General features: G+C 51.0%; 7 protein-coding genes across 7 annotated transcripts; 4 read left to right on the top strand and 3 right to left on the bottom strand.

The window, feature by feature from the left end:
* Positions 1 to 368: 368 nt before the first annotated feature.
* V8C40DRAFT_249106 (Ribokinase-like protein) lies at positions 369 to 1936 on the bottom strand. Its single transcript, XM_083216685.1, has one exon. It carries the CDS (start codon positions 1796 to 1798, stop codon positions 1061 to 1063), a length of 738 nt encoding a protein of 245 aa, XP_083071593.1. The 5' UTR covers positions 1799 to 1936; the 3' UTR covers positions 369 to 1060.
* A 960-nt stretch (positions 1937 to 2896) lies between these two features.
* Positions 2897 to 5263, top strand: V8C40DRAFT_249102 (ATP-NAD kinase-like domain-containing protein). The gene is made up of 3 exons (XM_083216684.1): positions 2897 to 3274; positions 3354 to 4563; positions 4646 to 5263. Exons 1-3 carry the CDS (start codon positions 3152 to 3154, stop codon positions 5089 to 5091), a joined length of 1779 nt encoding a protein of 592 aa, XP_083071592.1. The 5' UTR covers positions 2897 to 3151; the 3' UTR covers positions 5092 to 5263.
* Positions 5264 to 5376: 113 nt separating this feature from the next.
* Positions 5377 to 6745, top strand: V8C40DRAFT_249101 (Emopamil-binding protein). The gene is made up of 3 exons (XM_083216683.1): positions 5377 to 6018; positions 6086 to 6221; positions 6281 to 6745. The coding sequence occupies exons 1-3, from the start codon at positions 5617 to 5619 to the stop codon at positions 6481 to 6483; spliced, it is 741 nt and encodes a 246-aa protein (XP_083071591.1). The 5' UTR covers positions 5377 to 5616; the 3' UTR covers positions 6484 to 6745.
* On the bottom strand, positions 6659 to 7122 carry V8C40DRAFT_249100 (glucose-repressible protein Grg1). Its single transcript, XM_083216682.1, has 2 exons — positions 6919 to 7122; positions 6659 to 6858 (listed from the first exon to the last, which is right to left on the bottom strand). The coding sequence occupies exons 1-2, from the start codon at positions 7038 to 7040 to the stop codon at positions 6771 to 6773; spliced, it is 210 nt and encodes a 69-aa protein (XP_083071590.1). The 5' UTR covers positions 7041 to 7122; the 3' UTR covers positions 6659 to 6770.
* A 3591-nt stretch (positions 7123 to 10713) lies between these two features.
* On the top strand, positions 10714 to 12719 carry V8C40DRAFT_275718 (uncharacterized protein; the record flags this gene model as incomplete). The annotated part of the gene is made up of 4 exons (XM_083220756.1): positions 10714 to 10940; positions 10997 to 11157; positions 11210 to 11586; positions 11649 to 12719. 4 exons carry the CDS (start codon positions 10714 to 10716, stop codon positions 12717 to 12719), a joined length of 1836 nt encoding a protein of 611 aa, XP_083071589.1.
* A 593-nt stretch (positions 12720 to 13312) lies between these two features.
* On the bottom strand, positions 13313 to 14102 carry V8C40DRAFT_267336 (dolichyldiphosphatase; the record flags this gene model as incomplete). Its single annotated transcript, XM_083219841.1, has 2 exons — positions 13313 to 13972; positions 14046 to 14102. The coding sequence occupies 2 exons, from the start codon at positions 14100 to 14102 to the stop codon at positions 13313 to 13315; spliced, it is 717 nt and encodes a 238-aa protein (XP_083071588.1).
* Positions 14103 to 14461: 359 nt separating this feature from the next.
* On the top strand, positions 14462 to 17629 carry V8C40DRAFT_249093 (uncharacterized protein). Its single transcript, XM_083216681.1, has 3 exons — positions 14462 to 14754; positions 14837 to 15530; positions 15597 to 17629. Exons 2-3 carry the CDS (start codon positions 14951 to 14953, stop codon positions 17111 to 17113), a joined length of 2097 nt encoding a protein of 698 aa, XP_083071587.1. The 5' UTR covers positions 14462 to 14754; positions 14837 to 14950; the 3' UTR covers positions 17114 to 17629.

The raw sequence follows: 17629 nt of genomic DNA, 5'->3' as shown, positions 1-17629 counted from the left end.
TCCGGCTTTGAGAGGATTGCTAGAACAGCACACGGCTTGCTGGTTGTCTGACAGGCCACCATGTCGATTGTTGCCAAGTACGGCGTGCTCTGTGTGCTCATCCAAGTACAACTTTTGTTGGTGATATTGTACTCGTACATACTTGCCCATACGAGCAACCCTTGTGCTTCGCGTTAATGTCACCTAGTCCTGAAATGGGTACAGTAGCCAACTCCTCTCTGGTCTTTGTTTTCGCCTCCGCCCACCCAGGAATGGCTGCTAGCATTGGCGCGAACGCTACTTGTACCTCAGGGCCGCGCATTTCTAGGTACAGAACATCTTGGCCGCTTCCCTGGTCAGTCAACAAGGCGGCTCCGACCCGCCTGCTGGTTTGTTTTCATCACGGTGCGAGGGCTGAGCCGAATGCTAAATTGAAGAAGCGATCAGGACGCATTGCCTACTAGCCAGTCGTGGACATGTGCGCCGAGCCCCTGAAACCCTTCCCTTTGGACCTTTGTCGTGGCCAGGTGCACGGCGAATCTCAGCCCGTGGCTTACATCCCAGCTTCTGTCGCGACAGACCAGGCTGTAGAGCATTCCCGCGACGAAGGTATCACCCGCTCCCACCGAGCTAATGGCAAGGACGTGTCAGCTGCTGCAGTGCCTCAAAAGCTCCGTGCTACTCGCAAATACCAGCCCAAGGGTTGAGGTGCGATGCCGTCGAGCCAAATGGGGAGGGCGGCATGGGGCACCCGAAAAAGAGACCTCGCGCTGGGGTAACCTACTCAACGACCGAAATGGACTTTGCACGGCTTTCGACGGGACAGTGGACGATCTGCTCAGACGACTGGCACATGGAGGCTCCATCCGCACCCCAAGTGCATACGAGTAGAGCAAGGGACCTACTCGTACTGCTGCTACATGAGTTGACCATGTCCGAATCAGCGGCAAAAAACATTAGGCAAAATAGATTCGCAGCAGGGCGTTTGGAGAAGGGCACGCTTACGCTTCCCGTCGTCGTTGCTCGTCCACGAGACACGACTCGGCAGACCCATGACCGCAGCTCTATGCACATTAATCTCTCAGCCTTTTGTATACCTTTTTGGTGTTGTCCGCTTTATTTCATTTTCTTCTCTTCTTCTTCTTCCTTGCCTTTGGCGGTTGGGCTTGCGACCCCCTCGCATACGAAGTGGTGCTGCCGAAGCCAGTTCTTCCGCTCCCCATGGCACAATGCTACATACCTCTGCCCAGGATCGGGAATAGAAGACCACATTGGCCTCGGCTGCGAGTTCTCGAAGCCCGTCTCTTCCCGGCTTCTCGACTTCGACGCTGATTTGCGCGTTTGGCAGCTTATCACGCAGCTTGCGGACGCACTCTAACGTAGTATTGGGTATGCGGCCCTGAGCTAGAATTGTCAGACAAGGATTGTTGAAAGGGTGTCGAAGGATCAGATGCTGTGGCGTCTCTCGCTTGACACGGCCATTCGCGGGCGCAGCTTCACAAGGCAGTAGGGAGTGTGTGTTTTCGCCTTTGAGCTGGACTGGACTCACTTCAAAGTGCCACCAGGTCTCATCGCTGGGGTTGAATCTCCGCACAACGGCCTCGAACTCGTCAACTGTCATTTCTGGTAGGTCATTGTAGTTTATGATGGTACGGCTTCCCGTCTGCTTGCTACGAAAGATGTAACTGCTAGCTGCTTGGGTGTGCGTCTCTCGGTAAAGGCAGTGCTCGAAGTCTACAGGTGACGACTCACCAAAGGACTCCTTGATATGCTGCGTAGCGAGCGATGATTTGCTCGGAAGTGGTGACACCAAATGCATGCAAAGGGCATCTTGTGGCCCGACAAGCTGTTGGAGTACCTCGAGCGAGTTGGGGCAATTGCCTCCTCGTCGGATTTCGAGGCTCGAGGCTCGTTGCTTTGCATCTTCTTGTGGGTAATGAGGCACGCTGTCGGTGAGTGTTAGAATGTGATGTATGTTCATGCTGTAGATGATGTCGGTTTCGTGACTTGCCTCAGAACGGTGTCCACGTAACAGGCTCCGACGAGGATGAGGTGCTTCATTGTGGTAGACGGTGATTTCTTAAACTGTACCCGTATATGAACAGCCTCGGTGGATTATGGTTATTAACTGATCCTCAATTGGCGTATGTGATGTTTTGGTTTTGAGATCGTGAGAGAGTTTAGATGTGGTTGAGGCTCCCCGCCCGACCCCACTTGTTCTATTCAGTAGTGAGTCGATAATAATTTTCGTGCGTGTAAGTCGACTTTGACTGTGACTATTCAGCCTTTTTATCTACACAAGAGAACTGAACTATGGAGCATGAAGGGTCCCAATAGATGCACTGGATAGATTGGCATGTACTCTGAGATTACAACTTGTGATGGCATTCATATCTATTTGTACTCGAGAGCGCGCCACTCTCACCTACCCGGGAGGCTGCTTGATGAATGTAAAAAGATGGCGGTGCACATGCATGTACCGACTATGGATTGTGATATAATAGCTATTTTAACTTGATTAACATATATACAACCAACAATTCAGTAGGAAGAACTCTCTAGTATAGGAATGCAAGTTTGGATGATGCTCACGATGAAGAATCGAGTTTGGCTGACAATACTACCTAATCATTTGCGTTGCCTCAAGCTTTGACGTCATTTGACTTAGATCACCAACACCTCGGCTTAGAGAGGTACTTGGTGCTACAGGTAGGACGTTGGATAATTGATGCTTGATACCTAGTATAAAGCAAGCTTTCTATTATATGAATGTGCTACTTAGTGAGATGAGCAGCAGCAATTGCACTCGCATCGTGAGGCCATTCCCATGAGAAGAGAAGGATTGATAACAATGGCCGAGTTTGACGGGAACTCTATTCCCCACCTCTCGATTTAGCACCAGGCCATGTGCATGTGGCAATGCGAGAAAGCATGCTGTCCCGTCGATCGTCCGAGATCGTTCAGCTTAATTCTGACAAATTCAACTGCACCTCCCCATCGATTGCCATTCCATTCCGCTCAATTGGCAGACGATACACAGCTTCAATCATTACCGCTATCTACTCTGACGCAGCGCATATTGGACCGAGATCCAGCAGCTCTTTTGTAACACGGCGTCTGAAGCACATGGACCGCGGCGCGACCCCGCGATAACCCACTCAGCTATTACATCATGGGCTGGGACTGCGAGGAAGATCAGCAAGACGGGCGAGATGGGCGACCAAAGCCTCAAAGGCACATTACGTTTGAAGAGGCGAGCCTGAATGGGAGTGATGAGGACGATGGAGCTGTCGAGGTGAGTGTTGCTTTCGTTTCTTTCTCTAGCCAAACCATGGTTTCCATTCTGTGTAAGCCCATGGGCTGATGATGATCAGGTCACTTTCGATTCAGGCAGTCCATACCGGAGGAAGAGCTCACTTGTCACGTCCGAGGCTCCTGTTCCTCAGACAAAGCGCATCCCGCCGGGCCGACGTGCTGAATGTGTTGTCCATCAATTGATCGAGGACCAGCGGCGATCCAGAGGGAGCTCGGCTGCGAGCTCCCCCAACCGCAACCTCCACCATGCGCATCCGATATACACGAGCCACCACGATGGAGCGGAGGACATTAGCGGAGAGAAGAGGATGGACAAGGTCGTTGATCGGAAGAGCCCTGGTCATGGGCGGAAATCTCGAGTGGTCGTGGACACGGCCGGCTTCGAGGACGATGACGAATGCGGCCTCGGGCAGGTTGACCAGAAGGTCTGGACAAACGAGATGACCAAGACTGATTCCGAGACGGATCTCACGCAGCAGCAAGACGAAAACCTTCATAGCCGCATGTTGACTAAGAAGCAACTGAGCGATATGGCGTGGGGGGTTCGCGAGCTGAGCAGACGGCTGAGTAGTATGCGCATCCGCTTCCGGGTGAAGTGCATCTTTCTCTTGACAAAGATTCACGACTCGGACTTGATTATCAACACGAGAGCGCTGGCACAGTGGCTCCTCAGCAAGGAGAGAGACGTCAAGTATGTCGTGTACGTGGAGAAGATTCTCAAAACCAACAAGAAATTCGATGTGGGGAAGCTGGTTGACGACTTGGTTCACGACTATGCCAAAGAGGGCGGCGTGGACGAGGACACCGCTCGAGAAGATATTCAGAAACGCCTGAGATACTGGGACGAGGGTATGTGCAGAACACGGCCTCACCAGTTTGACTTTGTCATCACCCTCGGGGGCGACGGCACGGTTCTGTACGCGAGCTGGCTTTTCCAGAGGATCGTGCCGCCCGTGTTGAGCTTTGCGCTGGGGAGCCTTGGGTTCCTGACAAAATTTGACTTTGAAGACTTTAAGCCGATCCTCAACTCGGCGTTTTCAAAGGGCGTGACGGTGAGCTTGAGGCTTCGCTTTGAGTGCACCGTCATGAGGAGCGTGAAGAGGAAAACGCCCGACTCGGAGTCTGAGGAGGACGGCAATGAGCTGCATTATAAGCGCGATCTAGTGGAGGAGCTGATTGGAGAGGAGAATGAGGATGAGCGGACTCATCGGCCGGAGGGGACATTTGAGATTTTGAATGAACTCGTGGTTGATCGAGGACCAAACCCAAGTAAGTCGCCTTGTCTTTTTTTTTTACTTCTTACGTAGGCAAGCGTCACAGAAGCATTTCTAACCGCACTATTTCTTTGCAGCAATGTCATATACGGAAATCTTTGGAGACGACGAGCACTTTACTTCGGTGCTCGCAGATGGCATTTGTGTATCTACACCGACGGGCTCGACGGCTTACAATCTCGCTGCCGGCGGCTCCTTGTGCCACCCTGAAAATCCCGTCATGCTAGTTACATCCATCTGCGCCCACACGCTGTCCTTCCGACCCATCATCCTGCCCGACACCATCGTGTTGAGAGTTGGCGTCCCCTACAATGCCAGGACGGCCTCGTGGGCCAGCTTTGACGGGCGAGAGCGGGTAGAGCTGAGCCCGGGCGACTATGTGACTGTCAGTGCGAGCAGATATCCATTCGCCTCGGTCCAGACGGAAGGACGCAGGAGTGAGGATTGGATCAATAGTATTAGTGGGAAGCTGGGATGGAACACGAGACAGAAGCAGAAGGGATTCAAGGAGTGGGACGCCTGAGGTGTGAGGTGACTTGCATGGGGGTGTATGGTGTTTTTGACTATAGAGGTCAATGGTTTCACGGAGTTTCATTCATGTTCAAAATGTTGGGTAATTCTGTATATCTAGGCACTAAAGGCAAAAACCATAGGTAGTTGAAAATTAAATAAAAGCAATATACGGAGCAGTAAGACAGTATAAGCGCTTGATGGAATCAAGTCTGAGATGAGCCTCGTTGCAATAGACCCACCCCCACAATAGCTGTGGCCTCCTTGTCTAAAATCTTGCGACCCCACGCTAAGAACAGCCTACAGGACAAGCTCAAGAGAAGAGATTACTCTGTCAACATCTCACTTCCATTGAGTGTGTGTCACTTGTGCTGTGTTTTTAGCACAAAGAGTCTGACTCTGCCATTGAATTTGCAAACATCAACATCCCCAGCATCTTCCAAACCTCCATTGACCACCATACAAATCCCAATTGAATCTTCGACAACAACAACACGATCACATCTCCAATTTCAACAAACCAACAAAACAAAACAAAATGGCCGTCCAATCCTCCCTCCCGCCCGACCTCTTCGACCAAACCACAATCATCTCCCTCCTCTCCACCCTCGCCATCGTCCTCGTCGCCTACTCCGTCTCCCGCATCGCCCTCCCCCGCGCCTCCACCACCGGCACCGTCCGCTTCCTCTTCATCTGGCACCTCGCCGACGCGCTCTGCCACTTCATCCTCGAGGGAAGCTTCCTCTACCACTGCTTCTTCTCGTACATCCCCGCCAGCGAGGTGGGCGATCGCCTGGCCGACCTGGTGCCCACGCCGTACAACTTCCTGGGTTACGAGAACGGGCGCGTGTATGGGCCGCAGAGTGGCGGGGATAACCCGTTTGCGCAGCTGTGGATGGTGTATGCGCGGGCGGATAAGAGATGGGCGGGAGCTGACTTGGTATGTTTCTCTTGTTGTGGGCTGTTGTTCTTGTTGGCTAACCGTGGGAACTGGGATCGTTATACAGGGCGTTATCAGTCTTGAGCTTTTGACCGTCTTCTTTGATGGCCCTCTGGCTGTGTATATCTGCTATCTGCTTGCCAAGAAGAACCCCATGGCCAACATCTGGATGATTGTCTTGGCGACTTGCGAGCTCTACGGAGGTATGTAATACGGGATAGCAAGAAACAATTGCATGGATGTGATGGCTGATGTATACCAGGCTTCATGACTTTTTGCCCCGAGTGGCTCACCGGCAACATCAACCTCGACGGCAGCAACTTCATGTACATGTGGGTGTACTTGGTCTTCTTCAACATGCTGTGGGTATTTATCCCGCTGTTTGCGGTTGTGTATTCGATTCGCGACATTTCCAATGCTTTTGCTGTTCGACAGGCGGAGACGCAGACCAGGAAGAAGCTCTGAGTGATGGATATGTTTCTGGGTTAATCAGGATATCTAAACGGGAGCGTGATAATATCTCTTGCAGCGAGTTGGAAGTACCGCCGAAGTTGTAATCTGGCATGATTCAAGTCGTGTAGATTTAAGAGGCAAGATATTCGAGGATTACAATCACATGCAGGCAGAGAAAAAGGCAAGATAGGCCGAAAAGTTTGTATTATAGAGTTCTCATAAGGGTATCGACTATTTGTCTCTCAAGACGGGGTAGAAGCAAAAGTGTTATCGCAATCGTTCCCTCTCACTCAGTCCATTTAGATGGCCTGCTTGTGGGCCTCGCCCTTGGCGTCGTGCTTGGACTCGTCCATCTTGTCACCAACAGCGTCCTTGGCAGCGGAGGCACTGCAGAGCACATATTGTTAGCTGATGTTCGTTGTTGAGACAGAGTAGATAGAATCTTACCGAGTGCCGAGGGAGGCATCGGAGTCCTTGGCGACCTGCTTGTTGGTCTCCTTGGAGGCACCAGAGGTGGCCTGCTGAACCTTCTCACCGACGTAGTTGGCGCCCTGCTTGATGGAATCCATTGTGATTGGTTGGTTGGTTGGTTGTTTGTGTGAAAGATTTAAAGTTGAGATGAAGATCTGAGATTGTTTGTGAGGTTGTGATGAGGAGGAGAAGTTTGAGAGATGAAGGGGGGATGAAAGAAGTTTATATAGACCGATGATGGAGGGGAGGGAAGCGGCAATCCACAACCTTGATTACCCCCTAGAAGAGCTTAAGCCATGGCATTCCTTCCTTCTCCATCATGTGAAGCAGGAACATGGCGTCATCGAAAACACATCATTCACCGGCCAAAGCTTGTGAATGTACAGGCAGGCAGGATTCATGTGTTGGAAGCGCCCACTATAGTACAAGACTAGGCGGGGAGGTACAAGTCACGGTGCTGATTCAAATCCCGATTGACATTAGATCTTGGTGATTTCTTGCCTACGATGGATGTACCTGTTTCCACCATGAATCGTTAAGCGCAGATACCCGCTTTCAAACACTCAATGTACTCGTAAGGCCTCGTAACGCAACTTGCCTGGAGACAAAGCAGTTGCACGGAGGAGTAAAGCTTGCTACCAATGGATGACATCATGGCCTTGAGCTCGAAACGTCACTGTTTGGTACAGAATGACAGAATGTATGTGCAAAGTGGATTAGTTACTCCGTACGGTTGGGCTACGCACGGCCACCGTGAGAGATCCCGCCGACAATCGACGGTTCCGTGTCAATCAATCGGCCGTTCGCAAGCTTATTGCCCACTGGCTCTTACAAGTGCATTCTGACCCAAATGTGGCTGGTAACGGCCTCGTCCTGTTCGTCCAACAATGAATTGGTGGCGACGCCACACGTGGCGGCTAGGCTACGGACCCGTCGTGGTGGGGCCGCCCCGAGTGAATGACGCATCCATGAAATAATTGCTACGATGGGCTTCCCTTTTGCAAGATGCAGCGTCTGCCGTGCTGCAGGCATCGGCCTGCTGATGCGAGCATCGAGATCTCCAGGGACCCCAAGCCGGAAGCTTTCCTCCGCCACTTACCTAGTAGCAAGACACGGCAACGGCTATCGACTGCAATCCGGGAAGCTTATTCTTTGTATCAATGCGGGCAATCGCGGGGGGTTTATGGAACGGGTAACATCAAATGCCGTGATACGATGGACATTGCGGTTGCACGTGCCTTGAAGCGTGACAAGTTGCCAACTTGATTCATCGCGAGAGAGCTTACCGAATCATGACGCTATGAAGCTTGTGAAGCTTGTCCTGGATGCAACGATATGCGCGCAGTGATCAGCACTTTGACAAAAAGAACAAGTGTCTACTTTCCAGGTATCGATTGTTGCCTTCAAACAGATCCTGTATTTCCCCTCTATCACATGAGATACCGACGAACAGCTCCCTCAATGCTGCCTCCATTCTTGACATGCCGTCCGTCAGCTTGACGTGGAGCATGTGGGAAACCTTCGCGTCTTGCGGGGTCCAAAGGACACACGCATACATGTCTGTGGACGTGACCAAACACGTGTTGCGCTCTTGCTGGCACATGTAGGTGTAGCTTTTGGCGTTTGAGCAAGATGGCAGAATTTGGCTTGCTGACTGTGGCCTCAGAAAGACAACAGTTCATCACAGTTTCATCGTTACAACAAGCACGCCCACGATAAATCATCTCTTCAGGCTAGGCCTACCATGAAGATCAAATAAAGTATACCCTGCGAAGCAGCTTGGCTGAGAAGATTCTTAAGAAGAGTTTTCAAGAAGGATGAAAAGCCTTTGATTGAATGGACGGCCTTTGACGGCTTGGTCTACCAAACCAACAGACAAGATTACGCGGTTATTATTTTGTCGAGAGGACTACCTGTTGAGTATGAGCTAAGCTCTAAGGACTCATCACAAGCATCAGCTCTCGAAACAACCGTCTAGTTGTCCTAGAGCACCGTCGCACCCAGGGTTCGTGAGCTGAGATGTACTTTTGCCGTGAGCAGCATCATGTGAGAAGCCTCAGAGGGAGATTCGGTCGAGCTATCTACGATCAAGCACTGCGATATGACATTGGAGACAGGGTCACGATCGATGAGGCCCACGTTGACTCTGAAGCACGGCTTACAGAGGGAGGTTCTCCAGATGATGTTTTAGCCCGTCAACTGGTGCACCAGTGCTTATCGCATCAGCATGGCCTCCAAGATCCACTCGAGCTCGCACCCTGGATGACATGCCGCGTTGCCTCTTCGAAACAGCCACGAGCCAGGCTCCTCTCCTCCGTACGACAAGTCATATTTCACACGCGTGTTGCAGTGATAGTGATAACCAAAGAGTGCTTTGTACGATACAAGACGTGATGCCTCTATAAATGGGACCCACAGACCACATTCACACCAGGGGTTCTCCGCGGATAGCCTAAGCTCGGTCCGGGCATAGCGCCTCTTTACCTATTACCGCATCTGTCTGTAGACGGACACTTTCGTCGCTACGTGCAGTAGTACTAAGCTTCAACTCTTACATCTAGCAAGGCTCCTGAGTTTCGAAACTCGAATCTGTTGCAAGTCTGCTTCAACCCCCGCCGCCACCGCCCTGATAAGATTCGGGCAGTCTGTAGCCGGGACTCGGTCAGAATGAATTATCGTCATGATCACACGGCTAATGAGTTCTGGTCGCTGAAGAAAACACGCACAGCCACCGTGGGAAGTGCCGGAGTGCTTTGACGCAGTTCTCTACCCCGGCTGTTCCCCTTGGACTGTTCGACTTGTAGTAACCAAAGCGCGCAATGAAAACTCATCATTGAAGGGACAGGCACCATCAATTGATTAATTCTCTGCGTCTCATCGTCTTCGTAGCCTAGACAGGCCCCTTCTCTCGCTTCTATTCTTAGTCGTCTTCATGTACAGGAAGAGGAGGAGGGAGCCCAGTGAATGAATCAAGACATTGGCCATCTCTACAATTAGCTTCATCGCCACAAACCCCTGACCAAGACAACGGTGTCTACCCTAACCGTTGGTGCCGATTGAAACGCAAACCCATGCCCTGCTAGAGATGGAGCTTGGAATCCTCTCCAGCGTGCTCTGCCCGGATCTCCATGTCCCGGAGTGCCCTGTTCACGCTTGCGTTTCTTGCCCCACGCTATCCAGCCTTCTTCTGTCCGTCCGTCTCATGTGTTTCTCATGTATCCCTTTGCCTTCTCTACTCGCTCTGGTAGCAGTATTTGGCATTGGTCTGGAGTAAACAGTGTTTCTCCTCATTCCCTTCTTTTCCTTTCCTTTTTGTCTTCCTTTGACTTTGTTCTATTTCTGTTCGTAGTCGTCTGGACGACTGACACGGCTGCTGTTTTGCATTCGGTTCACTTGGATAGTTGGGCTTTTGCAGGCGTGCACCAGTTATTACACTAAACTTCTCAAACTGTTTGCTTCTCTCATTCGTTTCTTTGCTTCCGCAGGACGATAGCAAATTTTCACTTTTGTTTCTCTTTCTCTCTATTTTGTTCTCTTCTCCTTACGACTGTTCATCTCCAGCTGTACGACGACTTATACGGAACACGACGAGTACACCTATTGACGTGGTATTCAAGGCGCCGATGGCAATCTAAGGCGTGTCTCGTCGAGGATTCGACGCCCGGTGCTAGATTGGCGAAAGCTTTCGTCACGAAAGAGCAAAAAAGGAAGCCATAAAGCAATCAAGGCATAATGGACAACTGGGACATGCTATCAGAACAACAAGGGGGGATGGTTTGGGCCAGGCAGATAGACAACGATGTGGGTGGGTTCCAGTTCATGGACAATTCGACGTCCGCGATTATCAACGACCTCAAGTTCGCCGTTGCCAAGCAGGTCCGGACCATGATTATTATTCTTGCTGGATTCAATATTGCCATGGCTGTGGTTCTGGCATTCGTCATTTTTCGGAATTGTTACAAGGGAGCGAAGAGGAGTGATCCAGCTTTTGGATTTCGGTATATTCTTCCCTGCTCTCGTGGAAATACGCAGCGTGTGGCTAACTGTGGCCTAGTTCGTCTGTCTTCAAATTTATAGAAACATCAGAAATATTCCCTTTCGTCTTGTCTATCGGCATAGCAATACAGGGTATCGTATATGTGGTTAGCCAGACCAAGGGGCTGGAGGGGCTCCTGATCCTCGGATGCACGTCAATATCTCAGGCCATGTTGCCGGGTGAGTTTCTATCACTAGCAAACCCCCTAGAGCTGTTACTGATCATTGGTAGCCTTATTTACTGTCCCGTATATACAACTCATCTTTGGTTTGGAAACAACTGTGCAAGCACTGAGGCGGCGACCTTTTGAACGGCGATCCAGATGGGTCATCGTTGCCTGCCTCGTCGTTGTCATCATTGGTGCCGTGGCCATGTATGTGGTAACGCGCTTTATCAGACCACCAGACTTGTGTTATGCTTCTCTTTTCTGGTTCGTCCAGACTTGGAGGCTTGAGTCGTTCGTCCTGTTAACGACAATCTCTTGCATCTTGATCATCGGGGCCATAATCATATTTGTTCGACTACATCGAGATCCATCAGTCGGCATTATCGAAAGGACGGGCGCCTCCAGAATGGTTTACTATATGATTCTGGGCGCTGTTATAAACGTATGTTGTCTCAAAATCCCCATGCTTTCCTATTACAAGCAACTAACAGGGAAATAAATTAGGGCTTGATGGCTCCTTTCTTCTTTAGCATCTCATCTCAAAATCCACTCGCACTGACAGAAATACAACTGAGCCTAAATATGGTGGCTTCCGTAGCAAGCAACGTATCGGGAATCACATTTGGCGTCCTCTATCTCTTCCTCCGCTCCCGAAAGATGCAGAAGATAGGCCCGCTAGGGCATCTTGAACTCGGTGCCCCGCGAAAAGAAAAATCCGTCGAATCATGGCCCGGGACAGATATTTTCAACACGCAGATCGAGCAACCGGTCTCACCGGCGAGGATATTTGAGTCTCGCGCAAGTACAAGAATGTCAGAGGCTATTGGAGAGACTGCGGAAAACGCAAACGGAAAGGGTCACGGCTTTGAGACGATCCCTATAACACCTTCATTCAACAGAGTTGCTGCTGACAGCTCCGAATTGATGAATGTGGCTCCGTCGCCAGTTGCGACTCGGGCTCGGAAAGACTCCTATAGTCTGTTTCCAAGTCAACGAGAGGTGGTTGAAGCGAGACCCAAAACCAGCAATAGTATTCTTCTTCCTTCCACGACTTATTCGCCAACGGGAGGCAACGAAATCACGGCACGTGGCAACGAGATGTTTATAGATTTGTTGCCGCCACCTTCGATCCGCATTTCGGGCGCCCCTAGACACAACCGAGACTCTTCGCTGGTGTCTTCTGCGACAGTCCAGATTGGTCTGAGAGTATCTAATCTTGCCGATGTGACGCGCTTGGAGGCCCCGTTCTACTTCTCCCCTGAGAGGCCGTTTCCGCCTACTCGCCCCGATTCTTCTTTTGCTGCCAGGCCCTCATATACACCCTCTACTCGTGACATTGGCCTAGCTGTCAGTGATGACTACAGGAATTCGACTCGCTCGCCTGTCAGGACAAATGCTGAGATGGAGCAAAGTGAAAAGCCCATTACTCTCAGTCCTACAGTATACAGCCCAAACAATGCTTCTGTTTCTCTACGGGCAAAGGCAAGCCGCAGGAGCATTGACTCTATTCCTTCAACGATAGGCGCTTCCAACGCCGATGCTAGTTACTCAGTCGGAACAACGGAATGGATTTAGATGACTGCTCAAATGCTTTGGTTCTCACATTGCGACTCTTGGGGTTGACCCCTGAGTTTCCGGCTGTGGCTGTGGCGACTTACACGGGGCGCAATTCGCAAGAAACCATGCGCACTGAAGTCCTCGATACCCCTGACAAATTTCTTTCTTCTCTTCCTTTTCTACTCTTCAGTCCTTCTGTGAAGGTCGTTTACTTGGTCTCTGGGGGGAAAATGTGATGGAATGCAAGCGGGCGATGTATTTTTATTCCCTTATCTTATTTCCCCCATTTCTCTTTTCCTTTCTTTTCTTATTCTTCTTCTCTTTCAATTCTTCTCTTCTTTTCCTTACTCACGTATGGAAACTCTTTTTCAGGTTCAAGGAAAGGCGGCTTCCCGGTATAGACTGCTGGGGCAGTCAGGTATATGAGAATTGCAATGTACGGATAGGCTATGTATGAGAACATGATAGAAGACGTCAAAATTAGACCTTACGAGACATGTTTCTGGATAGCCACTTTTGCTCGTATGAATAACGGTTTTTATAAAGTAACCATGAGGAACCATTTGCTGACGTTGCCATCATGATTTTGCATATGCGCTTGTATGTCTCGTCTAGTTTGTCTTCGTCTTCGTCTTCTTCTTCTCTTCCCACTTTTCCCATCCCGCCTGACACATGTCTTCTTCCACCACCAAATCGCGTATTCTCAGCAGCCTCGCAGGCGGCAATTCAATGCCCCAGGCCAGCCATCCCGTCCTCCTAAGAATCTCCGTCGCCACAAACCAAACCAGCGCAAAGATGAGCCCCGCAGCCGCACCTGCAGCCACCTGTGTCGTTGTATGGTAATTCAAGTAAATCCTGCTCCACGCCGTTGCCGCCGCCACGAGTGCTCCAGCAAGACTAACCGCCAGCCTCTCGACCAGAGTCCAGGGCCGCCCGCCGTCGAATATCGTGGCCCTCGCCGGTGATTTCCCTTGCGCCAACGGCTTATGTCGCACCAGGAGGAACAGGGCGAGGGAGAGGCTCCAGAAAGCAACGAATTGGGCGTGCGAGCTAGGCATGCCGTAGCCCTTGCCGTGGATGCGGCGCGGGCGTTCCTCCTTGATGACTCGCTTGAGTATGAAGTTGAGGGCCTCGCAGGCGAGTTGGCCGGCAAAGGCTAGACATATTTCGGCTTCGCGGGTGGAAAATATGAGGGTGGCGTAGACGACGCAGAGGGCTTGGGGGAGGAGGGCAAGGTAGGCGCACACGAGGGAGACGTAGTCGTCCGGGTCCTGGGAGAGAGAAAGATAATTAGTTAACTGGTCTAGTGGGCTGAGGAGAACAGCATGACTGGTGGGAACTTACATAGTAGACATGTGTGACGGAGAGGGAGGCAAGCGTAGAAGTGTAATCTTCACTCATGTTTGCGGTTGATGAGTTCATGATACCTCGATGCAAGTGGAAAAGTAAAGAGTGAAAAGAAGAAGATGTAAGAAGAGAATCTGGATCAGGCTGAAGCTACCGATTTCATGACATTCCCATCATGCACCATGCAAAAAGCAATCGCCCCCAAGTCAAAAGCGACGGAAAGCTGTGAAGAAAGGAAGAAATGAAAAGTGATGATGCAAGGACACATCCAGATGCATGTGACGGCATTTCGGGGCTGAACCAAGGAGAAACCGTGGCTTGATTCTGGCAGGGGTGTGGCGCAGCTCTCAAGAACCCGGAGGCGAAAAATTACAGAACGGAAATTAGCAGATTAGGTAGCCACGGCCCGCGACGCACAGGATTAACGGCTCCTGCCTGACTCTAGTAGAGCAGAAGAATAGCGGTAGGTGAATGAATTTTGGGCTCAATTCTTTCTAAGAGTTTCTACTGCAAAAATATTCAAACGCTCGGTGATGACTCAACAGCGGCAAATAGAGATGGATCTGTAGCTGTATTGTTCAAGTTCTTTCTTATTTCTTGTTTTTCTCTTCTCTTCTCTTCTTTTTGGATATATATTTTCTTCCTTCTGCCGTCTGTCTGTTTGTCTCTCTGACCAGACACGACACTCACTGAGCAATAGCGTGCTGTTAGTATGGCGAGCGCCCTTGACATGATTGGATCAAGAATTATCGCCGATTAAGTCTCTCTTTGCTCACGCTTTGCCACAGATTTCTTGCACTGCACTGTCAACTGTCAGCCAGCTCTTTCACGAAGCTCGATAGATTTTGTCACCGCCATCTTCTCTCTCTTGTCAGCGGACATGCTTCAGCCGTGCAGCCGACATGGATCATTCAGCAGTCGATGACGATGATGCTCGCGCCACCGAGCTGGAAACCCTCGAGGCCATCTATCCCGAGCTTCGCCGTCCAGATGGCGCTGGATTCGTTTTTGAGCTGGAGCTGCCCGTGGAACCGGCTGCCCCTGTGACCGTGACCTTTCCTGCCGCTGCTGAGCCTGGTCAGGTTCTCAACGGCTCAGCGTCTGATGCACCGGCATTGGTAGACTCTCTGCAAGTCTCTCACCTACCTCCTCTCACCATGCATATCACTCTTCCGGATGGCTATCCCGCAGAATGTGCGCCCCTGGTCAAGATTTCAACCACTCCTCAATGGCTCTCGGCTGAGAAGCTTGCAAGTCTTGCGGGAGAAGCATCCCAACTGTGGGAAGAAATGGGACGGGACCTAGTGGCCTACACTTATATCGACCACATACAGCGGGCTGCTGACGATGTGTTTGGGGCCATTACTTCTGAGGGAACTCTCCAGGTCGATCCAGAGCATAAGCTCGCTGTGCTGGACTACGATATCAAAGCCAAGAAGGCGGCTTTTGACAAGGAGACGTTCAACTGTGGCATTTGCTTAGGTATGTATAAACCAGTAGCCTATATCAACTCATGTTCTCATACTAACCCACCATGATATTCTGTAGATCCCAAGAAAGGGTCAAAGTGTCACAAGATGCTTGACTGCACTCACATTTTCTGCTTGCAATGTCTCCAGGATTTCTACAATGATGCCATCAAAGAAGGCAACTTGTCGACTGTTCGCTGTCTGGCCCCCAACTGTGCTAAAGAGCGTTCAGCGGCCGCAAAGGAGGAAGGAGAAAAGAGACGCAAGCCCAAGACTTTCATCAGCCCCAGCGAGTTGCTTCAGATTGGCCTCTCTGAAGACATGGTGAAGCGCTATGTTGACCTCAAGTATAAGACGGAGCTTGAATCTGACAAAAACACCATCTACTGCCCACGACAGTGGTGCAACGGAGCTGCGCGCTCCAAAAAGCACAAGAAGCCTGAAGGTCTCGACTTTGGCGAAGCTTCAGATGCCGAGTCTGATCAGGACGAGAAGGGGGAAGCCAACGGAAAGAGCAAGAAAGGAGCAGACAAGTTCAACCGTGGTGACCTTTTGTCCGTCTGTGAGGATTGCGGATTTGCTTTTTGCAGTAGATGTTTTCAGTCATGGCATGGAGAGTTCTTCCAATGCGCCCCGAGACGCAAAGATGGCGAGCTTACGGAGGACGACAAGGCTTCTCTCGAGTATCTCAAGCTGCATACGAGTCCCTGCCCGACTTGCAACGCCCCGGCACAAAAGACTCACGGCTGTAACCATATGATTTGCTCGCGATGCGACACACACTTCTGTTATCTTTGCTCCTGTTGGCTGGATCCAGGGAATCCATATCGACACTACAACCAACAGGAAGATGGCAAGGTTACATCATGTTATATGCGCTTGTGGGAGCTGGAAGGTGGCGATGGCGATGATGTTGGTATAGGATTCGCTGGTGGACGAGGTGCTGCGGCAAACAATGGTGCGAACGAAGCCGTGCTTGAAGATGGAGAGGCTCTGGACGAGATTGGCTTGGAGATTGAAGAGGTGGATGACGAGGTCGAGGGTAATGTCGATGCCAATGCCAATGCTAACGCGCCGGTGCAGCTTGACGAGAACGGCCAGAGAGTTGCTGTAGCCCGTGAGGCTCCCCTTGTCCTACGACTTATGGACAATCCAGTTAACAACGGCAACAATAACAACAACAATCAGGGGCGTGGCGGGCATCGAGGTGCAGACAACCAACCCGCCAGAGCCCGCGGCGGAGGAGCAGCAAGAGGCCGTGGTGCGGCACATGGTCCGAATCATCGTGGAGGCCAAGCTGCCAACAATGCTAGAGGCCATCCTGCCAACCGTGCAAGAGGTGCTAGGGGTGATGCCCGTCGAGGTCACGACGGCGTACGTGGAGGAGCGCGAGGTCGAGCTGGAGCTGCAGGTCGAGGAGGTGCTGCGAGGCAGAACCCGGACCCGAATGACCCCAACAATCAGAATCAGGACGGGCTGGACGCCGATCAGGAGGCGTGGGTTAGACACTTTGTTCGGATGGCACTCCTCGATGCGGAAGATGAGGTTGAGGGAGGCGATTCAGACGAAGAGGACGAGAATTGGCGTTTTCGGTGACACTCGAGGCAGCAAACTTGCTCTCAAAAGCCTACGGATCGGTATCATTCAAGACCAAGAATCTCCCAATGACTACGAATACTCTACAAAATTACCTATTCATGCGCCTGATGGGTCGTTTTGACGTTTCAACATGTTGCTATCTTTGCTTTTTTTTTTACTCTATACAACAATTCAGCTAGCAGGGTGATGCGGGAAAGCACCACCATTCGGCCCATTACACGCCAGTTTGGAGCATATCGACACCACGGACATTGCGCAAAGGGATGCAACGGGACATTGGTCGTTTAGCGATGGAATAATCTACGCGTCTACGAAATTACATTTGTGTCAGTTAATAGTTGAATAGAACGTTACATAGATCGATCTGGTCGTGTTTGTCCGTGGTCCGTGAGAAACAATCTTCGGAGCCCATAATAAAACAAAACGGTCAGGCTAGTGCCGCCTAGCGAGGCCGAGGAAATGCCATTGCTCTTCAAATTTCACGACAAGCAAAAGACAGTCTCGGCGTTTCTG

Source organism: Trichoderma camerunense (assembly GCF_050948025.1).
Source record: "Trichoderma camerunense strain CBS 138272 chromosome Unknown V8C40scaffold_12, whole genome shotgun sequence".
In the NCBI taxonomy this organism is placed as follows: Eukaryota; Fungi; Ascomycota; class Sordariomycetes; order Hypocreales; family Hypocreaceae; genus Trichoderma; species Trichoderma camerunense.
This window is presented reverse-complemented; position numbering and strand designations above follow the sequence as displayed.